The 27,696-nt window shown below is 30.0% G+C and overlaps 2 protein-coding genes across 7 annotated transcripts in view; both read right to left on the bottom strand.

The window, feature by feature from the left end:
* LOC142327961 (uncharacterized) overlaps positions 1-27,696 on the bottom strand; it is a 95,463-nt gene that overhangs the window by 10,881 nt on the left and 56,886 nt on the right. The window lies entirely within an intron of this gene.
* On the bottom strand, positions 2,263-25,985 carry LOC142327331 (coiled-coil domain-containing protein 170-like). Of its 6 annotated transcripts, XM_075370268.1 has the most exons (5): positions 25,377-25,985; positions 23,910-23,979; positions 9,597-9,737; positions 5,106-5,269; positions 2,263-2,317 (listed from the first exon to the last, which is right to left on the bottom strand). In XM_075370268.1, the coding sequence occupies exons 3-4, from the start codon at positions 9,702-9,704 to the stop codon at positions 5,144-5,146; spliced, it is 234 nt and encodes a 77-aa protein (XP_075226383.1). In that variant the 5' UTR covers positions 9,705-9,737; positions 23,910-23,979; positions 25,377-25,985; the 3' UTR covers positions 2,263-2,317; positions 5,106-5,143. The 6 variants fall into 6 exon arrangements, with proteins under 6 accessions (XP_075226383.1, XP_075226384.1, XP_075226382.1 ...); XM_075370269.1 differs by lacking the exon at positions 23,910-23,979 and having other exon boundaries at positions 25,377-25,984; XM_075370267.1 differs by lacking the exons at positions 23,910-23,979; positions 25,377-25,985 and adding an exon at positions 13,206-13,414.

A 27,696-nucleotide genomic window follows, 5' to 3' on the forward strand; every position in this document is an offset into this window, starting at 1 on the left:
AACCAAGATAATTAACAAAAGTACAAACAGTATAACACAGAAACATAGTTACCTACTGATGTAATTTCAAATTAATCTCTGCTTGCTAACTACTAAACTGGATTAAAAACAAAGTAAAAAAACGGATGATAAATTAAATAATACCCACTTCTGATAGGTCACTGATTGAAAAGAGTAGCTTCTGATCGGTTGATCATCTATATTGTAATGAAAATCTGTTTTGTAATAACCCTCACTATGATACAGGTTCAGCTGCAAAATCCAAACATTATAATACAGCCGAACTAAAATAAATGTTTAGAGAGTACGCCAAATATTTCTATCAAAAAACTTCAACCATCAATTGAAGTAAGCATTTCTAAGGAACTACTTTCCTAATGATTTATTTACCAATGATCAGCAAAAAGTTAATATTAATTTTAACTGTATTCAATGTGTCTATGACAAGAGAAGAAAAATAATAAAACTTTAACTCACCTGGTCTTTAAGAAGCATCACTTTACGAGTACAATGATTGCTGAATCAAGTAACCTCTTTTGCAATTCATCTATTTTCTTTCCTGTTTCCAAGGCTGTCATCTGTAAAATACTTTTAATTAAGTAAAATTACACAGAAAATAAATAACCATTCATTTTGAAAACTTGGGATTTTCAAACCGATCCATCAGAACAATATAAGCATGCACCATTTTACATTAAAAATTTTATAAGTGTAAATTAACAATATGTTGCACTTACAACTAGCTGAATTATTTGTTTTTTTGGATAAACAAATGTTATGCTTAATTTAAATCTCTTTTATAAAGTAATTTTTCTTTCCTTTCCTAAATAACTCTTCATAAATAATTTCACTAAACTCTTACAATCAAGCTATTCAACAAATGGCTGAAACTAAAAAATTGTAATGGAAGATTTAGTTGGCTTATTCTTCATATGTACATAGAATTAGTACCTCAACAATTAGTAGGAAAATATCAATTTAAATGTTACCAGCACTTATAGAATATTAATTGATAATGCCCCTTTAACTAATTTATCTCACTTGAGTGAAAATATAAAAGGGAATTCTTGAAACCATGGAAATTAGAGTGTGCCTTCCTATTTTGCCTATTACAAGATTTCAATATTTACTTTCCAAAGTCTAAATTACTTTCACAACTGAATTCGAGCTTTGGTGACAATCAGACCACAATATCAATGGAAATATCAAATATACTCTAATTCCAGTTTCCCCCTTTTAGAGATGGTTAAAAACAATCCAACATATATTTTATGTATAAAATGTTGGAATTATCATTTTTGCTGAATTTACATCTTCTATCATAAGTGATTTAAAAGATGAGACAGTAAATTCAATACTCTGTTATCCTTCTTGGAAAAGTATTCCTAATAAACTTTAGTGTTGTTTTCGACTCAAATGAACACATATGTATAAAAAAAATAATAAATAGGTTTGCTCCTCATTTCACTTGTGTAGGAGTGAGCAAAAAAACCACCTTCTTATCAGTAGATTTCTCCAAAAGAAAAATAACCCTACCATTTTTCAAGGTTTCAATTTTTCCATTATCATCAAATGTTTTCTTTTCATTTTATGTAAAATTCCTCAGAATAGAGTTTTGAACAACTTTTGCTTTTTTTATTTATTACATTTTTATTTATCAGTTGTAATTTACCAAAATTAATCTCAACAAACCAAAAAAAGTTCTTTTCAAATAAAACTTTTTAGACTGTGAAAGTTTTCTTGAAAATGACGAGATGTAGTTCTGGAATCCATTTTATTCAATTTTTCAGGTCAAAAAAAATGAAAACCATCTAATTTGCCCCTTAATTTTGAATCCCAACTGTTTAGTATAGCTTAATTTTATTCTTGGTGAAAAATTTCACTAGTTGCATTCCTAAAACAAAGCAATTCCTAACTTATGTTTACAGAAATATTTCCCATATATTAACATCCCAAATCAACTACTACCCTTGAATAAATTTCTTCATATATAAAAATTCAGATTTAAGAAAATAAATAAAAATCAAACTCAAACCTTCACTTTCCAAGCATAATTAATTTATTAATTTTATAATAAAGGCAAAGGGCATGATAACACTTGAAGAAATATATCTTGTATGCATTTTACGGTATTAGTAACATAAATCAATTACTGAAAATTTTAATACTTATTAATTAAATTCAATGAGGTATTTACTTTTTATTATTATCTTGTAATCACAGGCATCAGTAAGTTGAACTTTTTAATCTCTACTTAATGACCTGGATTCTGCAAGTTGCAATTGAAGTTTATCGAGCTGTTTATTCAACTTTTTTACTTTATTCAACAAAGAAAGAAAAATGATAAATAATATAAGAAATGAAATTAAAAATCTATTGTCATAAAGTTAATTACTGTTAGCTATTACATTATAATATAATTAATAACCTAAGTAATAGCTTTAAATAACAAGCTTTTCTTCTTTCCTATGGCCCTAAGCAATAAGATAAGTCTTATGGCCTTACAAGTTACTGTACCGAAAAAATACCAGGATCAAAAAGGAATTGACAACTTTAAAAGCGTATAAAAATTTACTGAGAATTTACAGATTTGGTTGAAGTCTCATTTCAGAGCAAAACACATCAAGTTTTGACTCACGTAGTTTATTAGTACTAAATTCAGCCACCAGTGCTGTTAAGTGTTGTAAAAAATGGATACATTTACTGGTGCAGAACGTACTCGCTGTGTGCTTTGGTTTCATGATTTGCATTCAGCAACTGCAGTTCAGCATAATTTTCATAGAGAACAGTAGAGCCTGCTAGTAGGCATATAATTTACTCATGGCACCAGACCTTTGTTGAAAAGCTCTTCCAAACACAACAATCCGTTCTTCTTCCAGAAGGTAATCATAAATAGTATAGTTTATCTGGACAGGCTTTTCATAAAAGAGTGAATTTGTGTAACACCTTTGCCTGTGATCTTGTTAAGCTAGAACTTCGAATTAACTTCTAATTTACTGGTAACAGTCTGGAATGAAATCGAATAGGAATGAAATCAGGTGGGATATATATATCATATTACAAATAGCAGCGATATCGAAGCAAACTGAATGTCGGGTGACAAATGTGATTTGTTTTTCTTTGAAATGAGAGCTCAAATGATTCTGTAAGTTTCTCAATAAATTTTTATAAGCTTTTAAAGTTGTGAAGTCCTTTTTGAATCACTTGGTATAAATATATAAGAATACAATAAAATTGGCCGGCTTAAGACACTCGGTAATCTGTGTCCCACATATCTCACATTAAAGAATTTGAGATGAAAATTATCATTAGTGCCATTTACAATTATTTAAAAAATAATAATAATTGCAGAAAAAGTAGGTACATTTTTGGAATTTACAGCCACCTTTTTATTTACAACTGCTGTATATAATTTGTATATTTAATATTAATTAGATGAGGCTAGTAAGAAAAAGTAAGCATAGGTTATGTTGGTTATAATTTTGTGTAGCGACTAATGGGGTAATTTTGTGTAGTGACTAATGGTACATCTAATGAACAAATATCAACATAAGCTAACAAAACATAACCTATGCTTGCTTCATTCGCTAACCTCATCTAATTTAAGCTAAATACACGAATTACATATAGCTTATTAATAACAAAAGTAATTTGTAAACTAAATTCAATAATCTTAATTATTGTTATTTTACATTAATTAAAAACAAATTTTTATTTTATTTTTTTTGCTGTCAAATTCCTAAAAAGTACCAAAAAATGAATTAAACTTACTGTACCTTCCCCAAACACAATGATTTCACTATTTCTAGAAAATTTCAAAATGCAGTACATCAGAACACAAGGGAATCTTATATCCACCAATGGTGTTGAGGTTAGAATCATTATAAACCAGCAGTTTTGTGGTGCATCAATATTTTAAGCCAACCTATGTCTAAAAAAATGTTTCTTTTTAAATATAAAGAAAAAAGGTAAACCAAGTTAATTATAATCATTAAAAAATAATTACTGTCAAATTAAGCAAATGAAGCCACCACACCAGTAAATTATCATAATCAGATTTAATAAAGGAATGGTTGAACAAACCGCATCTGTAGGTCTGAATATACAACTATAAAATTAAACAAAATAATTATTAACAGATAAAAAAATGTAAAAGCTTTATTATTATATAAAATAAAGGTACTTATAGCACTTTCAGTGACTACTTTTAGACATCATCAGACCATTAATAAAAAGTTGGCTGGAAAAAATGTTAAGTCATTTCTTGTTATTTAATCCTAAAAACAAGTACATCATAAAAATGTGTTAACATGTTTGCTACAATACCGATAAACAAGATGATCCTTTGTTATATCCTTTCTGCATGCTATACCCTCGATTCAGTAGGTTCTGATAATTCTTATTCCACTGACTAAAGGGCTGAATGTATTGTGAGGTCTCCTTACAACACATTCAAGACAGATCAACTCTGACTGCAGTACAGATTATTAAATCATGAAATTTAAAAAAACCATGCTGGTTTTCAATTCCCAGCAAGCAGAATCTGCTACCTTCTCAGGAAGCAGAACTATGTGAGGTATAATGGGGCAAACATTTCTGACTACCAGGCCTCTGTAATAGGGATATTTGATTTTTAAAGTGCTGGAGTTGTCAATAAATGTTCTAAGGGGTAACCAACATCCCTAGACATTGCAGCTGGCCATCCCCGACAACGAGTTGCAAAAACATGCTATTGTCCAAAGCACTAGTCCAAGGTGGTACCCAACACCCAGGCTGTTATTTTCTACAACTTTTAGAATCTTTTAAAAGAAAGTTTACACTATTCAAATGAGATGAAGATTTTTTCAATATTTTTAAAATTATGAAGCGATCAATTTAATTGTTTATTTAACTTAAATACTATTCTTTATTTATTTATTTACGTTTATTGTAAGGATTTTTCTTCTTTTTTTTTTTAACCGCAAAACTCTTGCAATCATAAAATATAAAGACAGCATAAGAGAATTTAAGTTATTTTGTTAAGATTATTATGTTTTAGAATATTATCTTGTTTTATAAAACAGAAACCAAAGAACTCGTTATTCTCAATAAATAACTAAAATTACCTGAGGTTTGCATCATCACATTCAGCTTCTAAAAGTGATCACATACGAGTGCAATCCTCATGTAATGCAACTTTTCTTCTTAGCAAATCTAAATGAAGATCTCTTCTCTGTAATTGATCTCTTAGATTTCTAACACGTCTTTGAAGATTGTAAACCACAGTAGACTATAAAATCACAAAAAATTACTTATTTAACCCATTATAATAAAAGAAGAGAATATTAACTATGCAAGTAAAAGTTAGTAATGAAATAAACTTGGAAAATAAAGAATATAACATACAGAAATTATAAGATGGAAAATAAACTAAAGCACAAGCATCTAATAAAATAAAATTAAAGACTAAATAAAAATTACAAATAAATCTAAATTACAGCATAGCTGTCTATGTTAGTATATTTTCAGCCTTTAAAACATACAAAGATCCAAGAACCTCCAATTTATAAAAAGTAATTCATCTTGAATAAATTTCATCACGTTACATTAACTAATAGTCAAAAACATTAAAATCAATTATAATAATTAAGTACAAAAAACTCGCATTAAACTTCCTCCACAAAAAGTGAAGAAGTGACAAAGCAATAAGCAAATTTTAAGAAATGAGCCAAACAGGGGAGAATACAGCTCTTAAGTATGATTTGAAGATTACAACAATAAGTGCAAACTAAATAACAAACACAGTAAGATAATTATAATATCTGTATCAAAGAATTATTCTAAAATTTTAATGAAATCAACATCTTGGCTTATTTCCAACTGCTTATAACACTGGAGAACAAAAAATAATTTTTTTTTTGTCTCTGTAAGAAAAATATGTGATTCTGTTAATATTTTTTCACCTGAATTCAAATATGATATCAGTTTTTCCCCATCAAGCAAGGTTTCTGAGAAATAGGGATTTATAATTTCAAATATTTTAATACTTTCTCTATTCAGACATGCGACTCACCTACAAAGTAAGAAATGATGATTTTCTGCTATACTTCGCCTGTGGAGCATCCCTATGATGGTCCAACCAACAATAACCAGTCAGTATATCAGGATTCCATTTGCCTTGGTACCTCTTTTCCATAGCTGAAATCCCTGATAAAGTGTTCCCTGTGCTCATCACTCACTGCACAAAGATTTTCTGGGAAGAACTTTAAGTGTGGTGCAGAAAGTGTACTTTTTACATACTACAACCCAAATTTTTATAAGATCATTGACAACATCACAGTAATTTTACACTTTCGATTTCCCAAAAAACTCTGAGTAACATTTTTAAATGCTTGCCAAACTGCTTTCTTCTCCAGTGGATTCAATAGTTCCTCAAATTTTCATCATGCCTTAGTTAATCGTATTGTGCACCCACAAATATTCCTTCTATAAATTTTTGCATCACTAATTTTAGGAAACTCTGTTTTAAATACATGAAACAAGAAGTATTTTCCATGGCCTTGACAAGATTCTTTTTTAATCCTTATTTGATATATAACAGAAGTAGATTTTTAATTTTTCTATTCAGGAATGAGTGATTAGCGTTTGTTTAGACCATTCTTTTCTAATGAAATGGTTGTTTCTGTCCCTACTATCCTATTCACACAGAAAACATTACTTTGTGTAATCAAGCTGCAGACCAAGAATAAGTGCAATTACCTTCAAATCACCACAGATATTCCATTCATACACTGCATATTGAAGCTTTTCCAATATAAATTGAGTCTCCATATGTTTCTTTCATATTAGCAGAGTGAGCTACAGGTACAGATGGGAATTTATTGCCATTATGCAGAAGCACAGCTTTTAAACTAACTTTAGAGGAATCAATGAACAAGTGCTATTCTGTTGGATTATGTTCATTACAAAGTGTCTCCATAAGAGAAGAAATGTCATTACAAAACACTAAGCCATTTTCTTCAGAAAAATAGTCTTTAAATTCAGAATGACGATTACAATACGTACATACCTTTGTATTCTTTTAAAAAAGATTCTATCCTTTTAGCCGGGAAGCAAGCATTTCAGACTGTTTTTTGGATAACTTTAAATCTCATATGAGATCTGTAAATCAGTAAGATAAGTTTTCTTGAGTCAGTAAATGAAGCTCTGATGAAACGCTTTGTTCAAAAGTTGTATCACCAAAATCTGTTTCTTTTTCTTCCTTACTTCCATCAGACTTTAAGCTCTCTTCCTCTAATGTCACATGTTCTGGAAGCTTTGGTACGGGCAATTCTTTGCAGTGTGGAACCAGTCTTACTGCAGATTGCAAGTTAGGGTACAGCACTGTATGTTTTGATTTTGATGTAATCCCTTTAATGTTTGTTAAGCAGAAATAACAGTCACAAAAATGATTTTGGGTTCCCTCCAAATCATAAGGACAGCAAATGGCATGTGACGTATGCCATTTTTTCATGCAGTGAGGAGCCTAGAACACGAAAAATAACAGATACGTGGGGCCCAAGCCCTTGTTTGGTCCCTGACTCTACACCCAAAATGAAGTTCGTTACACTTTCTACTAATGGAGTAAGGTTTTGCCTTTGGGACTTTAGCATCACTTCACCAGATACATAACAAAAATTTGTAGGATGATTTAAACAGACTCTAGGAATTTTGTAATTAACAAGTAATTAAAAGAAATAAAGTTGTAAATATGCAATACACAATAACTCAGACACACAAAGCATTCACAATGATGTGTTTACTGGTTCACTATTATCTCACAACTGGCATCGTTTTTATGAATATATGGTACACTAGATCATGTTTGTACATGCCTATACACATCTGAACCTGCACAACAATAGCAATACTACCCTTGAGTTAGCTCAATTGGATCCATCATATTTACAATGCTCTATGAGCTTTTACTTGGCAATGGACAAATTGACGTTTTAAAATATTTAAAAAAATTAAAATAAAAAACTGTGGGTGATGGAGAAATTTCAAATAATATTTGAAAACTGCATTAAGTACATATATTAATAATCATGAGTCAAAAATCATGTTTACCAGTGTAATTGTTACGGTCATTCTTAAAGCACAATCACTGTTCTATGAATGTTTGTCTCTATTGTCAAGGTCTCATAATCTTTTGTCCAGTTTTTGATACACTATGGTTTAATACTTTTAATGTATTCATTATTTATTTTATGGTTATTTTTTTATGTTTTGATTCATATCTCATCTTGATCCCAAACCTAATCAGGTTTTAATAATTTTTTTCAAACATACAGAATGCGAGCCTCAATAGTTATCATTATCTCAGGTACTCAAGAATCACTGTAAAACAGAAAATCTGTCTGTGGCTTTGCGACAATTATTGTGTTTATTTAACAAAAATTGCATGGTTATCAATTTATTATAAAATAATAAATTTTTACATAGGTATTGCATTTTTAACTACATCTTAACAAGAAAAGTAAATTAAATGTAAAATAAAACAACTAAAGGAAGCAAAATGTCATTTACGAAAAACAAAATTAAAAACATGGAAAAAAAATAAAAATCTACATTTGCTTTTGCTAAAAGTGAAATTTATTATTTCTTTAACACTATCCACAATAATATAAATAAACGTCATAGAATACCAGTTGAAGTGAAGATCTGATACAAACAAAAAATATCCTTAACTCTTGAACTAATATTAAGTACAGAGGAGGAGACTTGCACGGATATGATCTTGAACTTAACTACACTAGCATGATTTTTTTGTCCATTGACATAACTTGCAGACTGGCAACCTGGGATTTACTACAACATGCCTTCTACTCATTGCTCTCTTGTTTTGTGATGTTATGACATCACAATTTCACTCATTTTTGCTCATTTAAAAAAAAAGAAACACTCATTACTGCTTAAAAACATAACTACTAAGGGTTTAAACACAATTAAAAACAAAAGACTACCCAAAATTTATGACAACACTTAAAAATGATATCAATATTTTCTAACAACTGTACATTAAGTTACACTATTGCATGTTGGATTTATTTACAAGTTCCAAAAATTAACATTTAAACAACAGCTTACAACTAACTGAATTTGCAAATTCTTTATTCATTATTTCTTAACTTTATTATTGCAATACACATAACATATTTCTACAATTTTTTTAATTTCAATTGGCTTTTTTTTCATTTGTATAATTTTTACACAATAAGGTATTTTAATATAATATTAAAACAAGACATGCTAAATATTTTTTTTAGCTCAAAGTTTTATCAGTTCACATCCATTTCTATTTCTTTTGGAGATAGCCAATATACATAGCAAGTGAAAGTAAAGATAAAAGAGTACAATAAAAAACATTTTACCCCTTTAATTTCATAATCTTTTCTTTTCTGTAAACAAACAATGTTTAATGTAATTTAAAGAATTTTAAATACATTAAACACTTTATGAACCAAAATATTTTAAGAAACATTATTTATGAAACTGAATCAATTTGACAATTTCCTTTATGGCAAAAAAATTATGACATATAATACTTAGCAAAAAAAAAGAAAATTTTTAAATACCTTATCAGCAAGTTTATCACATTCTAATCTTGGTAGTTTAGCTCTTAATAAAAGTGATTCTGTATGAAGATCATCCCCAATATCTTTTGTAATTTCATCCACACTCATCACATTTGCTAAGCGTTCCAAAAATGTTACAAACTATAAGAAAAAACCTACAGTTAAATATTGCAGGTCTGTATTTTGATAGACACAAAATATTATAAAATTCATTTAAAAACAATTACTGTAAAATAAAATTTATACATTTTTAATACTTGTTACTAAGTAGTGGGTGGACTAAAAATTGGTTTCTTCTATTATTACTAATAAAATACACTTTGCAGTAAATTTTAATACATATCAGAGGAACTGTTCAAAATCTCCTTCTATGCTAATGCGCTATTATTCGTGTCAGCATTTTTAACCGGTAAATTACATATTTTTAGAACAAAGTTTTGTTTCAATTTATAAAATCTACTGAATTTTTAACTAAAAAAGCTTCAGGTAATTCAGGACATTTGCATTTAAGGAAAGTACCACATCTTTGATTATTCTCCATAACAAAAAACCATAACTAAAAAATCATAAGGCATCAAACCACCGCATTAATGACATGATCATTCAATTTTCATCAACATCTTATTCGTTTGGGAAAATTTTAACTGCAATAGTCTCTAAGTACATGCTCCCTAACATACGAATAGGTAATACTTAAAAAGGAGTTGTTCAATAGCTCGGCAATAACAAAATCTCTTAACATCTGAAGAGATGAATCCCCTTTTATATTTCCATTGAACAAATAAAGTTTCTAACACTCTTTTTGTGATCCCGCACAAAACATGAATTTCAAGTACATTAACCCTACATGGACCAAGGGAGGGCAAAAAATGGTCACAGTTTAGAAAATTATTGTGCTAAAAATGCCATACAGTAAAAAAATCTGAAAAAATTAATTTGTGTCATTAAAGGGTAACATTTTTTCTGAAAACTCACGTTCAGATTTGTAACAGCTTTTTATTTTCATAACAGAAATTAGATAACGGATTACTTTTTAACCCCCCTGGACCAACAAATGACCCTTCTTATATTATTAAAAAAAAATATTTTTTTAAACAGAAAGTATTTTCCTTGAAATGTTTCAGTTTTTCTAAATGAGATTATTTTGTTACGGTAAGTTGGCATGCCTGCATATATTCAATCAGTAGTAGGTCAGTGTGTTTGTAGTTGATAATACTTTCTACACTAGGCTAGTTTTATTTGAGTTTTTGTGAAATGGTTTTTTTTTCTTTTTGAAATTGAATGAATATATTTCTACCCGTGATATAGAAATTATATTACATTAAGATGACATATTGATGAAGATGCTTCTATTATCTTACTAAATACTTTTGTTTTATTATCTTACTAAATACTTTTCAGCAGACTTTTTCCTATAACCATTTGATTTTGTTATCTCTTTCTTTCTTTTGATTTTAACTCTCTTTTCAGCTCCTAATGCCATGATTGCATCAGCTTCCTTGTTCAAAATTCCTAATGATTTTTCCATTGCAGATTTTTCTTTTATAGCGTTTTTATTTTTTTCTTGAATCTGTTTTTTCATCTTCAGTTTTTTATTTCTTCTGGTCATGTAAACAATGAACGCTAGCCTAAGGTGCTTTACTTAAAACATAATCACAATTTCTTTCTCTGAATATATCATAAATGATACTCGATGGAATTAAACTTTCTTCCTTCAGATTTGTCACAATAATCGTTTTAAATCTGAATAGCTTCATTCTACAGTTGCTTGTCCATAAGATATTAAGATAAGTTGTACCATGTTCCAAATATCACTATACTCTTTTTTAAAAATTAATTACCAAAAAAAGCATCCAGCTTTTATTTATCCCTCTGAAATTCATTGAAATTAATTGGGCATTCCAACATTTCCTTCAAGAAACAATTTAAATTGTTGTAATGCTGTATTATAGATATTTGAATCGATTATGTACGGTGTACGTATTTTAAAACTTGCTTCAAAAATTTGCAAGCCATCAACGCAAAATAGATAAATTTTTATCTAAAATGATTCATGAAAAATATTTTGAATGGATTTTTCTCAAAACTTTATTTAAATAAAATCTTGCTCCATTTACCCAAATATTACGGTTAACTTAGCATTCAAAAACCCTTGTATTTGAATAGATGCATGAAGTCACGTGAAAAACTGCAACTCAAATCACATATGCAGGAACCTATGGAGGCACAGTTTATAATTTAAACTACTTCGGGAAAGAGTTGCATGTAAATTTCATTTTAATAAAGAAGAAAGTTAAATACCTAAGAGCCTATGCTCATCCTGGTATAAAAAGTAGGGGGTTTTTATCAATTCACATATTATTTCTACATCGTGCAAACCAAAGTGATTCAAGCATTCGCAATAAAGCCTTATGCTCCTGAAAACATATGATATTCCCGACATGAATTCACCACAGAAACCTATAATATGTCATAAAAATAATAACACAGTGAAAATCAATTGAAATAGTTATCATAATATTATAATACGATTTGACAGAAGTTTTTTCAATATTTCTCAAATCACAGTGGAAACTAAACAAGAACATTATGAAATGATGAAAATTACACATGGAATCAATTGTTTTCTTTCTTAGTCTTTTAGTGGATATAGTATACCTTACATCTATTCAACCACCCACTTCAGTTCAGGTGTCTGTGGATAATTTAAATTATATAAAAAATATAGGGTGATTATTTTTATAAGGCAAATTGTAATGTTATTTTCACGAGTATACAAAAAATTGAAAATTCTCTGGAACACAAATAAATTGGAGGGAACCAGGATTTTTGTTACAGAAGAGTGCAATAAGGAAGTAAATATGATAAGAAAGAAGGTAATTAAGATATAAGTTAAGCAGCAGGAATCAAACAAAACGGTAAACTTAGAGGGAACAACTTCTTTAGAAGATAGAAAACTGCATTATACAGAAATATTGAAGGTAGATGGAGAATATATGCAAGTGAAGAATCAGAAGAGGGAGCAAGGAAGCGATCGGCAAGAGTTCTGAAGAATGTTAAGAAGCACAAGAGATCATCAGGGCAGTCAACCTCACCATCCACTGGTAAGATTCAGAATTTTTTTCATGCGGATTCTGCATCTTTATCAAACAGAAAGTAGAATGATTTTATGATGATAAAGCATGTTTTATAACTTCTTAGAATACGGAGGAGTTTTGCAATATACTGTATTAATTTCAGTACTAATGAAACAATGTGCATGCCACTAAAACATTAAATAATTTATTTTTTAGAAACTTTCTCATTTCTGTGGTAGTAAAGTATTCTGTGCCCCAATATGACTGATACATTATGACCGTTTGCAAATATTGCTGTCAAAATAAACAAATGGGTAAGGTAAATAGGAATAAGTCAATTTTTGGTTAAAAAAAAATTTCATAACAGAAACCAATAATTAGTACAACAAATTTATGGCTAAATTACATTTCAGGTAAGCCAGTTTATGATACTATATATGTGTATTTCTATTAATAGTAATGTTGGATTAGATCTAATGAATTTTAATGATAGTATTAAAAACAGTTCTAAAGCAAAAATATTAATACCTACTTTCCAAATCAGAATGATTGGATGAATTTATGACCGATAACATATCACAAATCGGTTTTGTAATTGCTGTATTATAAATATCACCATTTAAAAAGCGCACACAACTAATACAATAAAATATACTAATAAATGAAACTTTTACATAAAATAATAGTCTCATAAGCAGACCAAACTTTAGACGCAACGAAAACGACATACATAACCTGAATAAACACGTATTTTGTTTTCAAAAAATATCCAGTAGAATGCGGTAAAAAATTACCGCGATTTATAATAATGGGCATATGACGTTTAAAATAACTAAGTAATAATGAATATTAAGAATAATGATATAATAAGTAATAATGAATATTAAGTAATAATGAAATACTTAATTATTTTTACAATAATGGAATATTGAAACGGTACAACATCCTATGTAATCATGATTGTTTTAAGAAAATCTGACTACATCCCATCGTTGTAGATCCCATTACATAATTTTGTTATCTTCTGAAATCCTATTTAATTCTTAAGTAGTTCTGTTAATGCTGATAAAACTTCCAATTTTGGTTTTGCTGGTCCTACTTCAAGTTTTAATTTTATTCCAGCCTTTATAAGATCATTTGGCTTCCTTTTGAGCAATGTTATTACTTTATACACTTATTCCACCTTTCAAATATCTTTCCCTCTTCCTATAACACTTTACCATTTTTACTGGCAATTTCTTTAGTGTGTGTACCATTCCTATACTTATCTCATGTTACTGTTTTTACGTTTTATCACATTAGTTCATACCAAAATGTTTTTTTCTGAATTTTTCACACATGGTGAGCAGAGTGTACAATGATGAATATTGGAGTCATGTTTGAAGCAAATTTGAGACCAATGTTGGACACATTGTAAGGCAGTGCCTTGATCATGACATGGATTCTAAATCTCAGAGCTATATACAATCACAATTTGTATACAGAGGGGTTGTTATAAAAGTATACTAATGTATATTCCCTTTTAAAAATTGACCCCTCCTTCTATTGAAGCCTAGACATCTGTAAATGAAATAAATTTCAAAATAAATCCAAAATCTCTTGCATTATCAACATGGGTTAGATCATTGTTATTAGTCGTACAGCTATGGTAAGGAGGATTCTTTTTACTGATTGAAGATGAGAATAATTCTCTTCTTCAAAAAAAAATATAATTATTACATTTTCCCTTATTCATATCTAGATCACTTTAAATTCACCAATTAAATACACAATCTGCATGTTCTCAAAACATAATGTAGTCATTCAGTTCAAAAATGTGTATATCATTCACAAACATTAAAAACTTTAATTTTTGATAACTGATGACAATTATTTGCAATTAATAAAAACAATGGAGTAATAATTTACTGTGATGTATTATTTTCAATCAGGTAACTATGACAGAATCTCTTGGTGCATAATTTATACACAAAGATTTTGATTTATCTTCAATTAATGATGTGGTAGTGTACTAGCTGGAATCCTATTCTAAATTGATTTATTTTGTCTGTGTCATATTAACAAAATTATGAGGTGGCAGTGTACATATCTCATGAGCAAAGTCAGGATACTAAATTTTCTTGAATGAATCCTACCACTTTTTTTATCTTCAATTCCCTACCTCGACAAATTATCAATTACCATCAGAAATATTTAAAATGATAGTACTCAGTGCAATCTGACACCTTTATTTACTCTTAACCTTTTGGTCAAATTTCCTGGGTGAATGACTTGAGATTTATATTTCTCTTTAGCAATGTTTATTATGTTTGTTGGTAAATTATATTTTTCATGGTTTTCCAGATATTAAAATTTTCTTAAATTAAATATTTAACCAAGATTTTCCTTCTACCTTCACATTCATAAAGCCTATTCTAAATCTCACATCGGCCAACTCTGACTTTCTCACCCACTACATCCAACTTTTTATCTCAATTACTGAAAATTATAATTGTACTGAAAAATGAAGAGATAATAATAAGATTTTACAAGAATAGAAGCTTAATCAGAAAAAAATAAGAAAGCTAACTGGCTAGGATACATTCTGAAAGAAAAAAAAATTGGTTAAAACAGCACTTTATGTTCTTGGATGTCTGTAGCTGGAATAAGCAAACAATTTGAAAGGCCTTGAATACCTTCCTATGATTCCAATATATCTTTTTTTTTAGTAGGAGACATAAATATTAATTAAAGAATAAACAGTATTTGTAAGCATTATCTAAAAATATTTGGTATGAATGAGTACAACTCCTTAGTTAATATTGATAATAGAGGTACTGATGATGATAGGCCATACTGTATTGATCACGTTTTCTATAAATCAATTTTATATAAACACAACGTTTCTAGTGCTGTCATTCTGGTACATTTTAAGGATCATAGGTCTTTTGCTATAGTTATTTCTAAGGATGGAGCTCAAAGTAATTCATAAAATGAACATAAAGTACCCTTATGAGTGCTAAAAATTAGGAAATTGTTAATTCTGAGATAATGCAAAAATTTAAATGCAAGATAATATTTCCAGGGACAAAAATCACTAACTGTGATCTCAAAGCTGTAATTTAGGTTTTACCTGAAAATTTACTTGAATTAGTGGAAAATATGAAAATCAAAATAAATTACCAAACTTTGTATACCACCTCCCCTTAACCCACTATAAATTACTTTGAGGCACAAGGTAAATTTGAAAGGATACATTGATTATAAAACTGCTTGACTTCTTATGAAGCAGTATACTAATTTCATGTTGTAAATCTATTCCATGGATAAACTTGCCTAATTATTTTCAGTATCTAAAATATTAAAAATCACAACTGCCAAAAAAAAAAAAACATTGCTCTTTAATATGAGGGTAATTAGTGTGTGGATGATAATTTTGTATATATAGTCTATGACATTCCTAGTAATATAAGGATAACAACTCAGGGTCTAGTACATCTAAATCACTTAATGACTTAAGCCATTGAGCTGCTACGGTGGAACATACATATACCTGAAGTACATTACACTCCTTTTTGGGCAGTTGTGTAAAAATTGAGATTCAGCAATATTCTTTCTCAAAATGGACTTTATTAAAAAAAATAAAAATACCATCTAGTAGAAGGAGATTCAAATCCCTTCTTGCCCGCAAATCTGTAGCCTACCACCTTCAACAAAAATCATAGTATTGCACTGTTAAAACTTTGTTTTCCCAAAATACAATCTACCTTCAAAAAAAAAAAAAAATTAAATTATGTAAGGGAAGTTCACATATTGAGGTCTAGTAAGGAGGTCAACAGGATTTCCAAGTTCTGTAGCAGTAGAAACAAACCTGCAAATTGTTTTTTAATATTTTACTTCCAACGCCGCTTTCTAATTTGATACTTACGCTTAATCGTAAACCTGAACACAGGGCAAGCAGGCTTCAATCAATAAAACTTCACAAGTAATTATTTTTTTCAACAAACATTTGTAGTATACATTGCAAAACTGCTTGACTTCTTACTAAGCAGTATACATATTTTATTTTATAATGTAAATCTATGCGTGCATAAACTTACTCTCAATTATTTGCAGAGTTTCAAATATTAAAAAAACCATTGTTCTTTCATACAGGATAATTGAAAGAGCATGCAGGTGACAATATTGTACATCGTATAATTTTTTCCAAGTTTTTTTAAACATAAACATATAAATGTATAGCCTATGACACTCAGAAACGTAAGGATAACAATGTGGGCACATATATAAATCAGTTCAACTGTTGAGCTTCAACAGTGCTAAAAATCAGAGGATTGCACTGTTAACTGTTTTTTGAAAATACTCTCTGCCTTCAAAAAACTACACAATATGTAAGTAAAGTTCATATATTGACTAATGAATCTTGTGCTCTAAAGAGAACAAAGGAGTCAGTCAACAGGAACTCTGAGATCTGTAGCGATAGAAACAAACCTGCAAATCTACTTAATATTTTACATTAATCATGTTTCCAATTTGATTCCAATTTTGATAAAGCTTAACTGTACACCTGAATAATACGTGTGTTGTTGCTGCTTTTCGAGGTCACAAATCAAATATTAAATGTAATCTTACAACAATCCTTCCCTTAAACCTACTGATGGACAGTTGGACCATGAATTTGTGTAGACTACACTAGTGATCATATACTACCATATTGTAGAATTAACAAGTTTTGTAATGCATTCTGATATTAGTTTTATTGTTGATGATGATGTTGATTGATGATCGCTGAACAATGACTGATCTGTGACCCAATCGGTACCCATTGAACGTGATCTGTGATCTAATCGGTGCTCACTGAACAGGGATCAACTGTACAATGAACGGTGATTTATGACCTGATCGGTGCTCAATGAATAATGGTGATCGTGATCTGATCCATGTCAATGACAGCTGATTTATGATGGTGGTGAATACTTATTATTATGTTTCTGTTATGTAATGCACAAATCAAACTACCCTAGTTTTATTTTGACACCTTAGGAACCCAAAAAACCAGATGCAAATATTCCATATGTACATGTATGTGTGTTCGGTATTCACTGCCCACCCTGTAGCACCTCAACATGAGGTTTCTCCCATCGGGGTCCCCAAAGCATCCTCGAAGGAGGCCGACTACCTATCCTGGAAGCCAGCAACCTCCTCTGCTAGAGGGCTACCCTTCCCGGCCCTAACCTAATGGATCCAGGCATGCATTTCGCATGCCCTTCACACACCTCAAGGGTCCCTGATACCATCATCGGGAAATCCCGGGGTATAGTGACTTGTTAGTACCCACTGTCACCCCAAGGAGCACTAGTGTAGCACTGATGTACAGCTGCTGTAGTTGTTTTGGTATGTTGTAACATTATAATTAAATAAATGAATATTTAAAGTGGCCGCTAGTACCCAACACCCACATGAATGAAATACAGTATGTGCGCGCGCTTTAGTTGGAATCTTTGAATTAAATAAACAAAAAATATTATATTTAAATGATAAATATTTTAAATCGTTGCATGTGTAAGCTGTGCATCAGAAAAAAAGCAGTATCTTTTTGGTTGGCTGATTTTTCAAATCTTGGGAGTGTAATTTGTTTTAAGGGTGCTTGTTTTGAGTTGGAACACAGTAAATTAGAGGAAATTGTATTAATAGTGTATACAGTTACTACAGCTACTGCCCTTTATAGAGACATCAGAGAATCCCATGTATTTCAATAGAAACAATTCTACTACCAATGTTGGATTTCATGAAATGACCTATTTTAATGGATTTAATCAAATGCTACTCTTTAAAACCATTAGCATGAACAGTTTGGTAGCTTACCTGAGGAATTATTCCATAGAACTCCTAAAGTACATAAGTTCTTTTTTTGATTTAAAGGAAAGGAAGTATTGTTTTCAAAAAAAGAAATTACATTATTGTTTGAAAACCATTTATGGAGTGGAAAACCATATTGTTGAATAATTTAGAAATATCAATTTTTAACTGAATAACTTCTTCAAAGTTGTCTGAACCTGTTATTAGATCATCAACATAAAAATCTTTTTGAATGGCCTTGCATACAAGTGGAGATTCATTTTAATTAAATACCATGTGGCCAAATATGAAGCACAAGTGGTTCCATACTGTTACCACACTTAATGAGAAGTGTTTTATCTCCTGATCTGGAGAATCATGCCAAAGTATACATTGTAAATTGGAATCGCTAAATTTAACTAATATCTGACGATACATTTTAGCTATGTTAGAAGTAATGATGTAATTATTGATTTTGAATCTAAGCAATATGGAAATTAAGTTTTATTGAACTACAGGTCTAACTAAGAGAGTATCGTTGACGGATAAACCGTCAGTGGTTTTCGCTGAACAGTCAGATAGCTCGAATGTTAGTAGTTAAACTTGATGGTTTAAATAATGGATGGTGAGGTAAATAACATACATTCGATTTGTTTATTAACAAATCATTGGAGTTGAGTAGTGATAAATGATATAAATCTAAATATTTTTGTTTGAAAGCGGAATATTTAAGTTTGGAAAAGTTGTTTAGCGTTCTTTCCAAAGATAAAAATCTATTTTTAGTATAGACAAAGGAATCGCCTAGTTGAATGTTAATACTCTTGCATGGTAATGACACAACAAATTTTCTGTGATTATTTCGAATAGTATTGGTTTGAAAATGTTTTTCACATGTTGAGGTTTCATTGCCTGAAGTATCAGTATTAATTTCTTCAAGTTTCCAGAAATTCTTGAGTGTAGTAGATATCACATAAAATTTTTATGAGCGTTACGTACAAGAAAAGATGCAACATTATTGTTGGTTTAACAACAACCTACAAATGTAGGTTTACCCGGAAATCGACCGAATCGAACAACAAAGTAACGTTGCTGTAATGTTTCAACAAGATGTTGCGCTCTCGCACTTTACCTAGGCGTTCGACGGGGCCTTTCGATGAAAGATTTCCTAATCGTTGAGTCGGTCGAGCCGGTCTTATGCTTAGGCCTGCGAGAAACCCGTATTTGACACTCCTAGACTTTTTTCTACGGGGATACTTTAAAAACAATCGTCTTTTTTGGGGTGGGGTTGCGATTTTGCAATTATTGTTATTTTTTAATCGTTAACAAATGCGCCTAAGAAAAATATGGCGAAATTCCCTATAAAGTGACGAAATCGCCTGTGATTAGACAGAATCTGGAGATATTGAGGGCAACCTTGTTCTACAGACTCATCCCGCTGACCTTTTACGCTGAAAATGTAATGACATCAATCCTCCATATATAAAAGTAATCTGACCACGTTTGGTCAAAATCGGTTCAGTAGTTCTTGATATAAAGTGATTTAGAGGCCAACCCCAAACACACACACACACACACACACACACACACACACACACACACACACACACACACACACACACACACACACACACACACACACACACACACACACACACACACACACACACAGTGAGAGAGAGAGAGAGAGAGAGAGAGAGAGAGAGAGAGAGAGAGAGAGAGAGAGAGAGAGAGAGAGAGAGAGAGAGAGAGAGAGAGAGAGAGTGTGTGTGTGTGTGTGTGTGTGACACAGAGAGAGAGAGAACCTTAACCTTAACATCCGAAAAATTTCCAGGGTGTCAAAACGTCAAGATCCGGTGAAAACCACATATGCCCAAATTGGACCGATACAATACTTTCCCTTCTATACCTATAGCGCTATCTAGACGGGAAAGTAAAAATGGAGATATATATGATTTATTGGATATCTTTCTTTGAAGAAATGATATCACGCTGATTTTCCTGATGGTAGTTAGCAAGACTGCCTTTTAACCAGAGATTTCGAGTTTTAATTATAGATACTAAATTTTTTAACAGTGTTCGTCAGTCAGATCTTGCGATAACGACCTCAGAAGCGGTGTAAACGATTCCTGTTGGCGCGTTAAAATATCGACTTTTTGAAATATAAATTTTCTTTTGTTATTTATTAATTAGCTTTTATCTCGATTAATTTTTAATTATTATTCTTGCATTTTATATGAGAATAAAGTTAACGCGTCAAATTAAAACAGATATCACGCAAGGCTAACCCTAGCGTTTTTGCCGCCGTAGGCAAACCCCAAAAATCCCGCCACCGCCAAGCTTCAAAAAAAGTTTAAAATTAAAAAAAAAAAAAACAGAATTATAAAAGAACTATGTTAACCAGAAAAATGACATAAGACAATAATACTAATACAGATTTACGGAAAATTGTTTTATTGAAAAAAAAATTACATTTTTAACGTAAAATGTTTGGACCGTCTAATTAGATAATAAATTTTCATTAGATAATAACCCGATTTCATTTACAGTGGGTCAAATCACACTGTGTCGCTTTGAAATATTTTATTAAACGCTAATCTTTCATCATCGTTATCTAAACGATAACGATGATAGGGTATACGTAAACGTAAACGTAATTTATCATTACGTTTATGTATACCCTATCTAAAATATAATACTATGTTTTGTGATTACTTGAAAAAGTAAAAAAAAAATATATACTAAAATAGACTATCAGAACTTCGTTTTGTACCGGTAAATGTGATTCGTGTAAATTATTTCGTAAATTAAAAATTCTGATGTTTCCGTGCATTTATATTTATGAATGTATAACATTTGCTAAGAAGTAAATGTTATTTATTATTTTAATAAAAATTAAAAAGCGAAAATTGTAATTATCCGGTAACAGATTAACAAGCTATTTTCCCTTTGCAAGCGTGCATTTACGTGTGAATTCTTGTATTACTGATGAACCTATGTTGTACACATGTAGTTCTATCAAGACGGAACATCAGATTTGATTAAATTAAATAAAAATATCAACCCCTCGTGTACCGTCGGTATATTAATTTAATCTAGTTTTGAAGGTACAGTTTTATTTAATTTATTGTAAATACATCGATTGCGATATATTATTAAAATCCATTTAAAAAAATCCAGATTGCGATTAAAACAAAATGTTTATAAATAAATGTAATAAAATATTTTTTTTATACTAATAAATAAAATAAAATAATAGTTCAATAGCCGATGACAAATATAATTTGTAAAATTCTATCGGTCATAGCTCATAGAGGACTATTTTACTAAGACGAATTTTAGAGATAATTATTTTTTTGTTTGATTTTTTGATGACGCGCCAAAAGAAAAGAATTGTCAGTCAGTTACTAATGCCAGGGTGGAGTGATACAGTGAGGGGAATCACCCCCCTCACTGACCCGCTGCGCCTCTGTCCCACTGTTAATCACGAACAACAGAACGGCCAGCTGTCTTCCTTCGCGTCTGATTGGCTACCGTCGGACAGTACTGATCACGCCATGGTACAATTCAAATACAACCGCTAACGTAACGGTCATCACTTCTAAACGAGTAACAAAGTTAATAACAGCATCACTATTTCTTATATAGATGTTCGATATAATTAAATTAAATCAAGATTAGTCCATTATTTTATATCGATTACATTTTATTTAAAATAATATTAATAATTTCCTTTAATTTTAATAAATACATTAAAAATATTACGATAAACTATATTCGTTTTGTAAAGTAAAAAAAATTTAACAATAAATTATAACAGATCAAATTTCTCCTGTTTTATTTACAATACGACCTCGTAATATCCTACACGTGTAGTTTAACGAGCGAGGAATAATAGAATCAAACCCGAGCCCAGCTTTTTTAGAAGCTAACAACTATATCGACTGAACGGCCAGTTTTTAATATGATTGTTATAAACTTACTTTAAAATAAAGCATTAAAGGATAAAAAAAAAATAATCAGTAAAACTTATAATTAAATCGATTATTTATGTTTCTAATAAATAACGTAAAAGACGGCCAGATAAATACAATGTTGCGTTACACGCTATAAACAACCTACATTCATACATTTATGCAATTCTTTAATGTTTATAAGAACATAAAATATAATGTTATTTAATAGATCAACAAAGCATTAAAAATATATATTTTATTGTAAGTGCTAAAAATAAAGTTATAAACAAATGCATTTTTCATCGACGTAACAGGATGTTTTGACGCGTGCAATAAATCAGATGACTATTGCGGTACGAATCGGATAGAAAGAAAGAGATAATGAGTGAGAAAGAATTTACATTAAACGAAAGACATTAAACGAGCCGATTACAACAGCCATCAGGCAAATAATGCACATAAAGCAATTACACGACATATACTTTTTTCAAATCTGTCTGAGTGTGTGTGTGTGTGATCGTTATTTTTCTCATCACGGTCTGTCCTTTCAAACAGAAAGAAAAGAAAATTCGGTAACCTAACTTGTGTATATTAAGACAAAAATAAAGCAAATTTTTTAATTAATTTAAATGGGTTAATTGAGTATTTGTTTTTCTAACGCGAAAGATAGTAACAATTTTTTTCAAAAAAAAAAAAAAAATTAAAATGAGACACGATAATATTTAGTTGCATGCCAGTTAATGAACACTAACATTTTAGCCGAGCGGTAGCGTCTCGGTCTTTCCTACGAAGGTCCCGGGTTCGAATCCCGGTCAGGCATGGCATTTTCACAGTCTACAAAATTCAAATTTGTATCATTTTATTCTATCCTCTGAAGCAATACCTAATGTTGGTCTCAGAGGCTAAAAAAAATCTGATGAGGACATCACTGTCTTCATTTTTACGCCTATTAAATTACATATACGCATTTTTTTTTTTAAATGAAAAGTACATACAATTTTATTTCATTAACTTCTGATATTTTTTCATTTAAAAAATGTTTTTTTATTGTTATTGAATTATAATTTATTGTAATTTTTTTTTTAAACAGATGTTAATAATTATTAATAAATCAATATATTTAAATTAAAAAAAAAAGAGATGAAGTCTGATTCGAACCTAGGTGCCTTCCTCTTGTAAGATCCAAATAATTCATTAATTAAAATTTTATTTGGCTATAACTCTGGAACCGATGAAAATAATTATCACTTATATCGTTGAAAAACTCTCAATGATGATTTATTATTGCGATTAAGAAAAAGTCCAGGATCCAATTTTTTTTGGATTTTGGGCTGTTTTGGACTCTTTTAGCCCGGTCGATTGCAATCAAAAGGGAGGTGCAAAACTAGATGTTATAACAGTCTTAAATCCAAAATTTCAACATGCTACGGCTAATCGTTATTAAGTTATGAGAGATATATACGTACGTAAAGATGTCATGCCGAAACTATTCAAAATGGATTCAGGAACGGTCAAGATGGATATTTCCGTTGAAATCTGAAAAACGAAATTTTTCGCGATCACAATACTTACTTTACTTCGTACAATTATGTTTAAAAAAAAAATTAAATTTGTTGTGCTATATGACAGCTAATTGGTATATAAGAAAAAAGTTTAACTTAAAATGTCTAAACGAAGGTAGATTAGTTCACACATTACTTAATCTTAGTATTATTAATAAATAAATAGATCTCATCTCTCTCTCACTGTGTGTGTGTGTTTGGGCGCGTGCGTATTTGTATTGTAGATTTGCTTACAGTAAACGTTGTAATCGGCTAAGTTAGATAAATTTATAATTAGTGTAATCATATCATTACCCCCTTACATACCACTTGTTAATCTTTTTTATAATCTATAATAATTTGCGGTTCAGTTTAGTTGTGGAGGAATTTTTCAGATACTAATCTGAAATCGAACCCAAGACTTTGGTTTAAGATTTAGTAAGCAAAGCACGTTTTCTGTGGCACTGAAGCGGCAACATTACATTTTTTATTGTTAATTATATTTACCAAAAAAAAAGTATAAAAGCAAGCACGCGAATGTGCTTTTGTATACGTGCAATCATTATGTGTACGTGGGCGGTTGTAATTATATATAATAAATTGAATATTAGGTAAAATTAAATAATTGAAAGCCTCATAATTACCCGTTTATGTACAGTTAGCTATGTTTTTTAGCTAACACATACAGGCGAATTTTAAAAGTCGTTTTCATTTATTATGTTGTACAATTTGTAAGTTATCACGGTGAAAAAAAAGTCAGAACAAAAATTTTGGCTAAATTTTGTCGAATAAAAAAATTAATAATAAATCTGACCGTCTAACGTAAAAACCGACCGTTTCGATCTGCAGAACACATCAATATAAATTTCAAGAAAAGTGTGAAAATATTTGTAAAGTATTTCACGGTGACAATAAAAGGAAATTTACCTTCCTAAAATAGATAGCTAAATTATTAATTACCAAATGCAGACACAGGTAAAACAATTTGTTAACAGAAACGTAAATTTTTTAAAACAAAAAACAGAACTTCAATAAAATATTGATATCCGAAATAATAAGTAGCAATTATTAGAGCACATTTAAATAAAAATAAATTTAGTATACAAAAAAATGAGCAACCCCTTTTCTAGTGTAACGGTACTTACTTGAAAGCAAATTATTTTTATAAAGTAATCTACGTATATAAATTTTATTTAATTTAAATTAAAATAACAAGAATAAAAATATATTTCGCTAAGCTAAAAATAATCATTTTTGCCAAACAAAATTTGCAAATGATGAAACGTTCATTAAATTCCCATAATTCCTGCTAATGAGTTAACCTTTTGTAATTAATCACATTATTTGTGTACTATTTTGCTTATTACAAAATATTTTATTGAAAGAACTTACCTAATTTACATGTAGAATTCTTCTCTAAATGGTCGTTTAGATTCGTGTAAAACACTACCATATATACTGAAAACAAATAACGTATAAGTAAACAAAATTTGATACGGTTTTAAAAACACCATTAGATCGGAAAGAAATAAATATCATTTATTGTACATGACAACGTTAATCGTACGTTAATACTACTTATATTAGATTAATAAGTTATCAGAAAGAAAATATTAGATAATATTACAATCTAAGTTTTCTTTATTTTTACTACATCGCTGTATATAATGGAAGCAGCTAATAAATAATATAAACAAATATAATTTTTCATGACGTAACAAATATTTTGACACACGCAGTTGTTTTGACTAATTGTAGCCGAACCAAGTTGAAGGACGAAATAGTCGGATACAGTCACAGCAATTACGCTTCCTGATCAATTCTATCTGTACACTCCCTTTTACATACACCAACACGTACAAGTTACCGCAGTTAGTAAATTTTTTTCTCCGCTCTATCCGTAGTTCAGAACCCATCTTTTTATTTTATTCTGTTAGGTTTTTTTTACTATTATTTTCTTATTAATCTGCATAATTAATTTTAATTTTCTAATTAATGTTTTTATATTAAAATATTTTTAAACTTTTTTTAATATAATATATTTAAAAATGTATTTTTAAAATGTAATTAATAGTTTTTTCACAAAAAAAAAACAAAAGGATTGATTTCTAACAGACATTCGATTTGGTTTGCTTTAATTCTTATTTTCAATTAGAATCGCATTATCTTAACTGAATTTCAATGGTTTTCTGAGAAAAAGAAATTTTGACTATAAAAAAGTAATCGGGTTTATTTAACTATGTTGCTTTCCAACCTGTTAACTGCCATCTGTGATCGGAATTAAGTAACGTTTAATGATTTTACAGTCTAGGAACTCTATAACCGTATTTAAAAATATATAAAGTTTCATATCATTAGTAAATATCCTCGATGAATCGGGAGCTAAATTAGACGGTTCTGAAACTTCTTCAAGGTTTGTTATTTCAAAAACAAAACGTTAAATTTTTCAACGAATAAAACCTATCTATATTTAATTTATTCTGTAGTAAAAAGATTACGTACATATGACAATCTGCCATCGTTTAAAACACACACATACACGCACGCACGCACACACACACACACACACACACACACACACACACACACACACACACACACACACACACACACACACACACACACACACACACACACACACACACACACACACACACACACACACACACACTAATATTACTCACTCCAGCCGACTACAAAGGTTCAAGGTTAACAGTCTGACGCGCATTAATAAATAAATCCCTTACGCGATAGAGCTGAACTGTAGGAAGAATAAATCGATTCCGTATCTAATATTTATATGAATATAAGCGATCTGAGACAGAAGCATTACGCAAGTAATTCTGTGCGGCAACTAACAATCAACTACAGTGTCTTAACGTTATGAATAATTTTTTTTTTTAATTATAAGCATATTACGCTGCTGTAAACCCTCTCCAAGCTGAGAAAAAACCTTAGATCTTCAGACTACGAGTAACGTTCTTTTAACTGGCAATACCCAGATAGGCATTAAACATGTGAGCTTAAGTCCAAGCCAAGAATCGAACCCAAAACCCTCAGTATATCATTCGGTTGTTCTATTACGGAGGTGACAAAATAGATTACAAAAATCCGACATCCGATAAAATTTAATTCCATGTCACTCAAAGAACTTTCAATATAATTTTTGGATTAAACTGTTTCGTTCATTGAGAGTCAGGTATTAGTTAAAAACGACGAAATATATTTTAAAAGATCTAAATAAAATAAAATTAGGCTTTATACGTATAATAAAGTGAACTAATAAATAGATCTACGGGTGTATGTACGCTCTTACACACCCATTCGATTTGGATATTGTAGACGGGCCGAACCGTGAAATTTAGAGATAATACTAATCATTCATTACCTCCTTGCGTACTGTTCGTGGTTTCTATAATTTAAAAGATGCGGTTCTGTTATTTTTCTTTTTGAGAAGATGACTGTTCGTCTTCTCAAAAAGAAGCAAATCTTTTGTTCATCTTCTCAAAAAAAACTGCAGTTCCAGATATCGATCGAATCTGGAACTTTTAGTCTAGCAGGTAAGGTAGCTAGCGCTACCTTTTCTCTAATAGCATGTAGGTCATGTTACATCTAAAAAAGAAAAGATTAATAATACAATTTTTTTTAATTCCTGATTGATATTTAAAAAAATATAGTAACACTTAATAACAAAATTGTACGTGCGCGCGCG

Source organism: Lycorma delicatula, chromosome 7 (assembly GCF_047948215.1).
Source record: "Lycorma delicatula isolate Av1 chromosome 7, ASM4794821v1, whole genome shotgun sequence".
NCBI classification, from domain to species: Eukaryota; Metazoa; Arthropoda; class Insecta; order Hemiptera; family Fulgoridae; genus Lycorma; species Lycorma delicatula.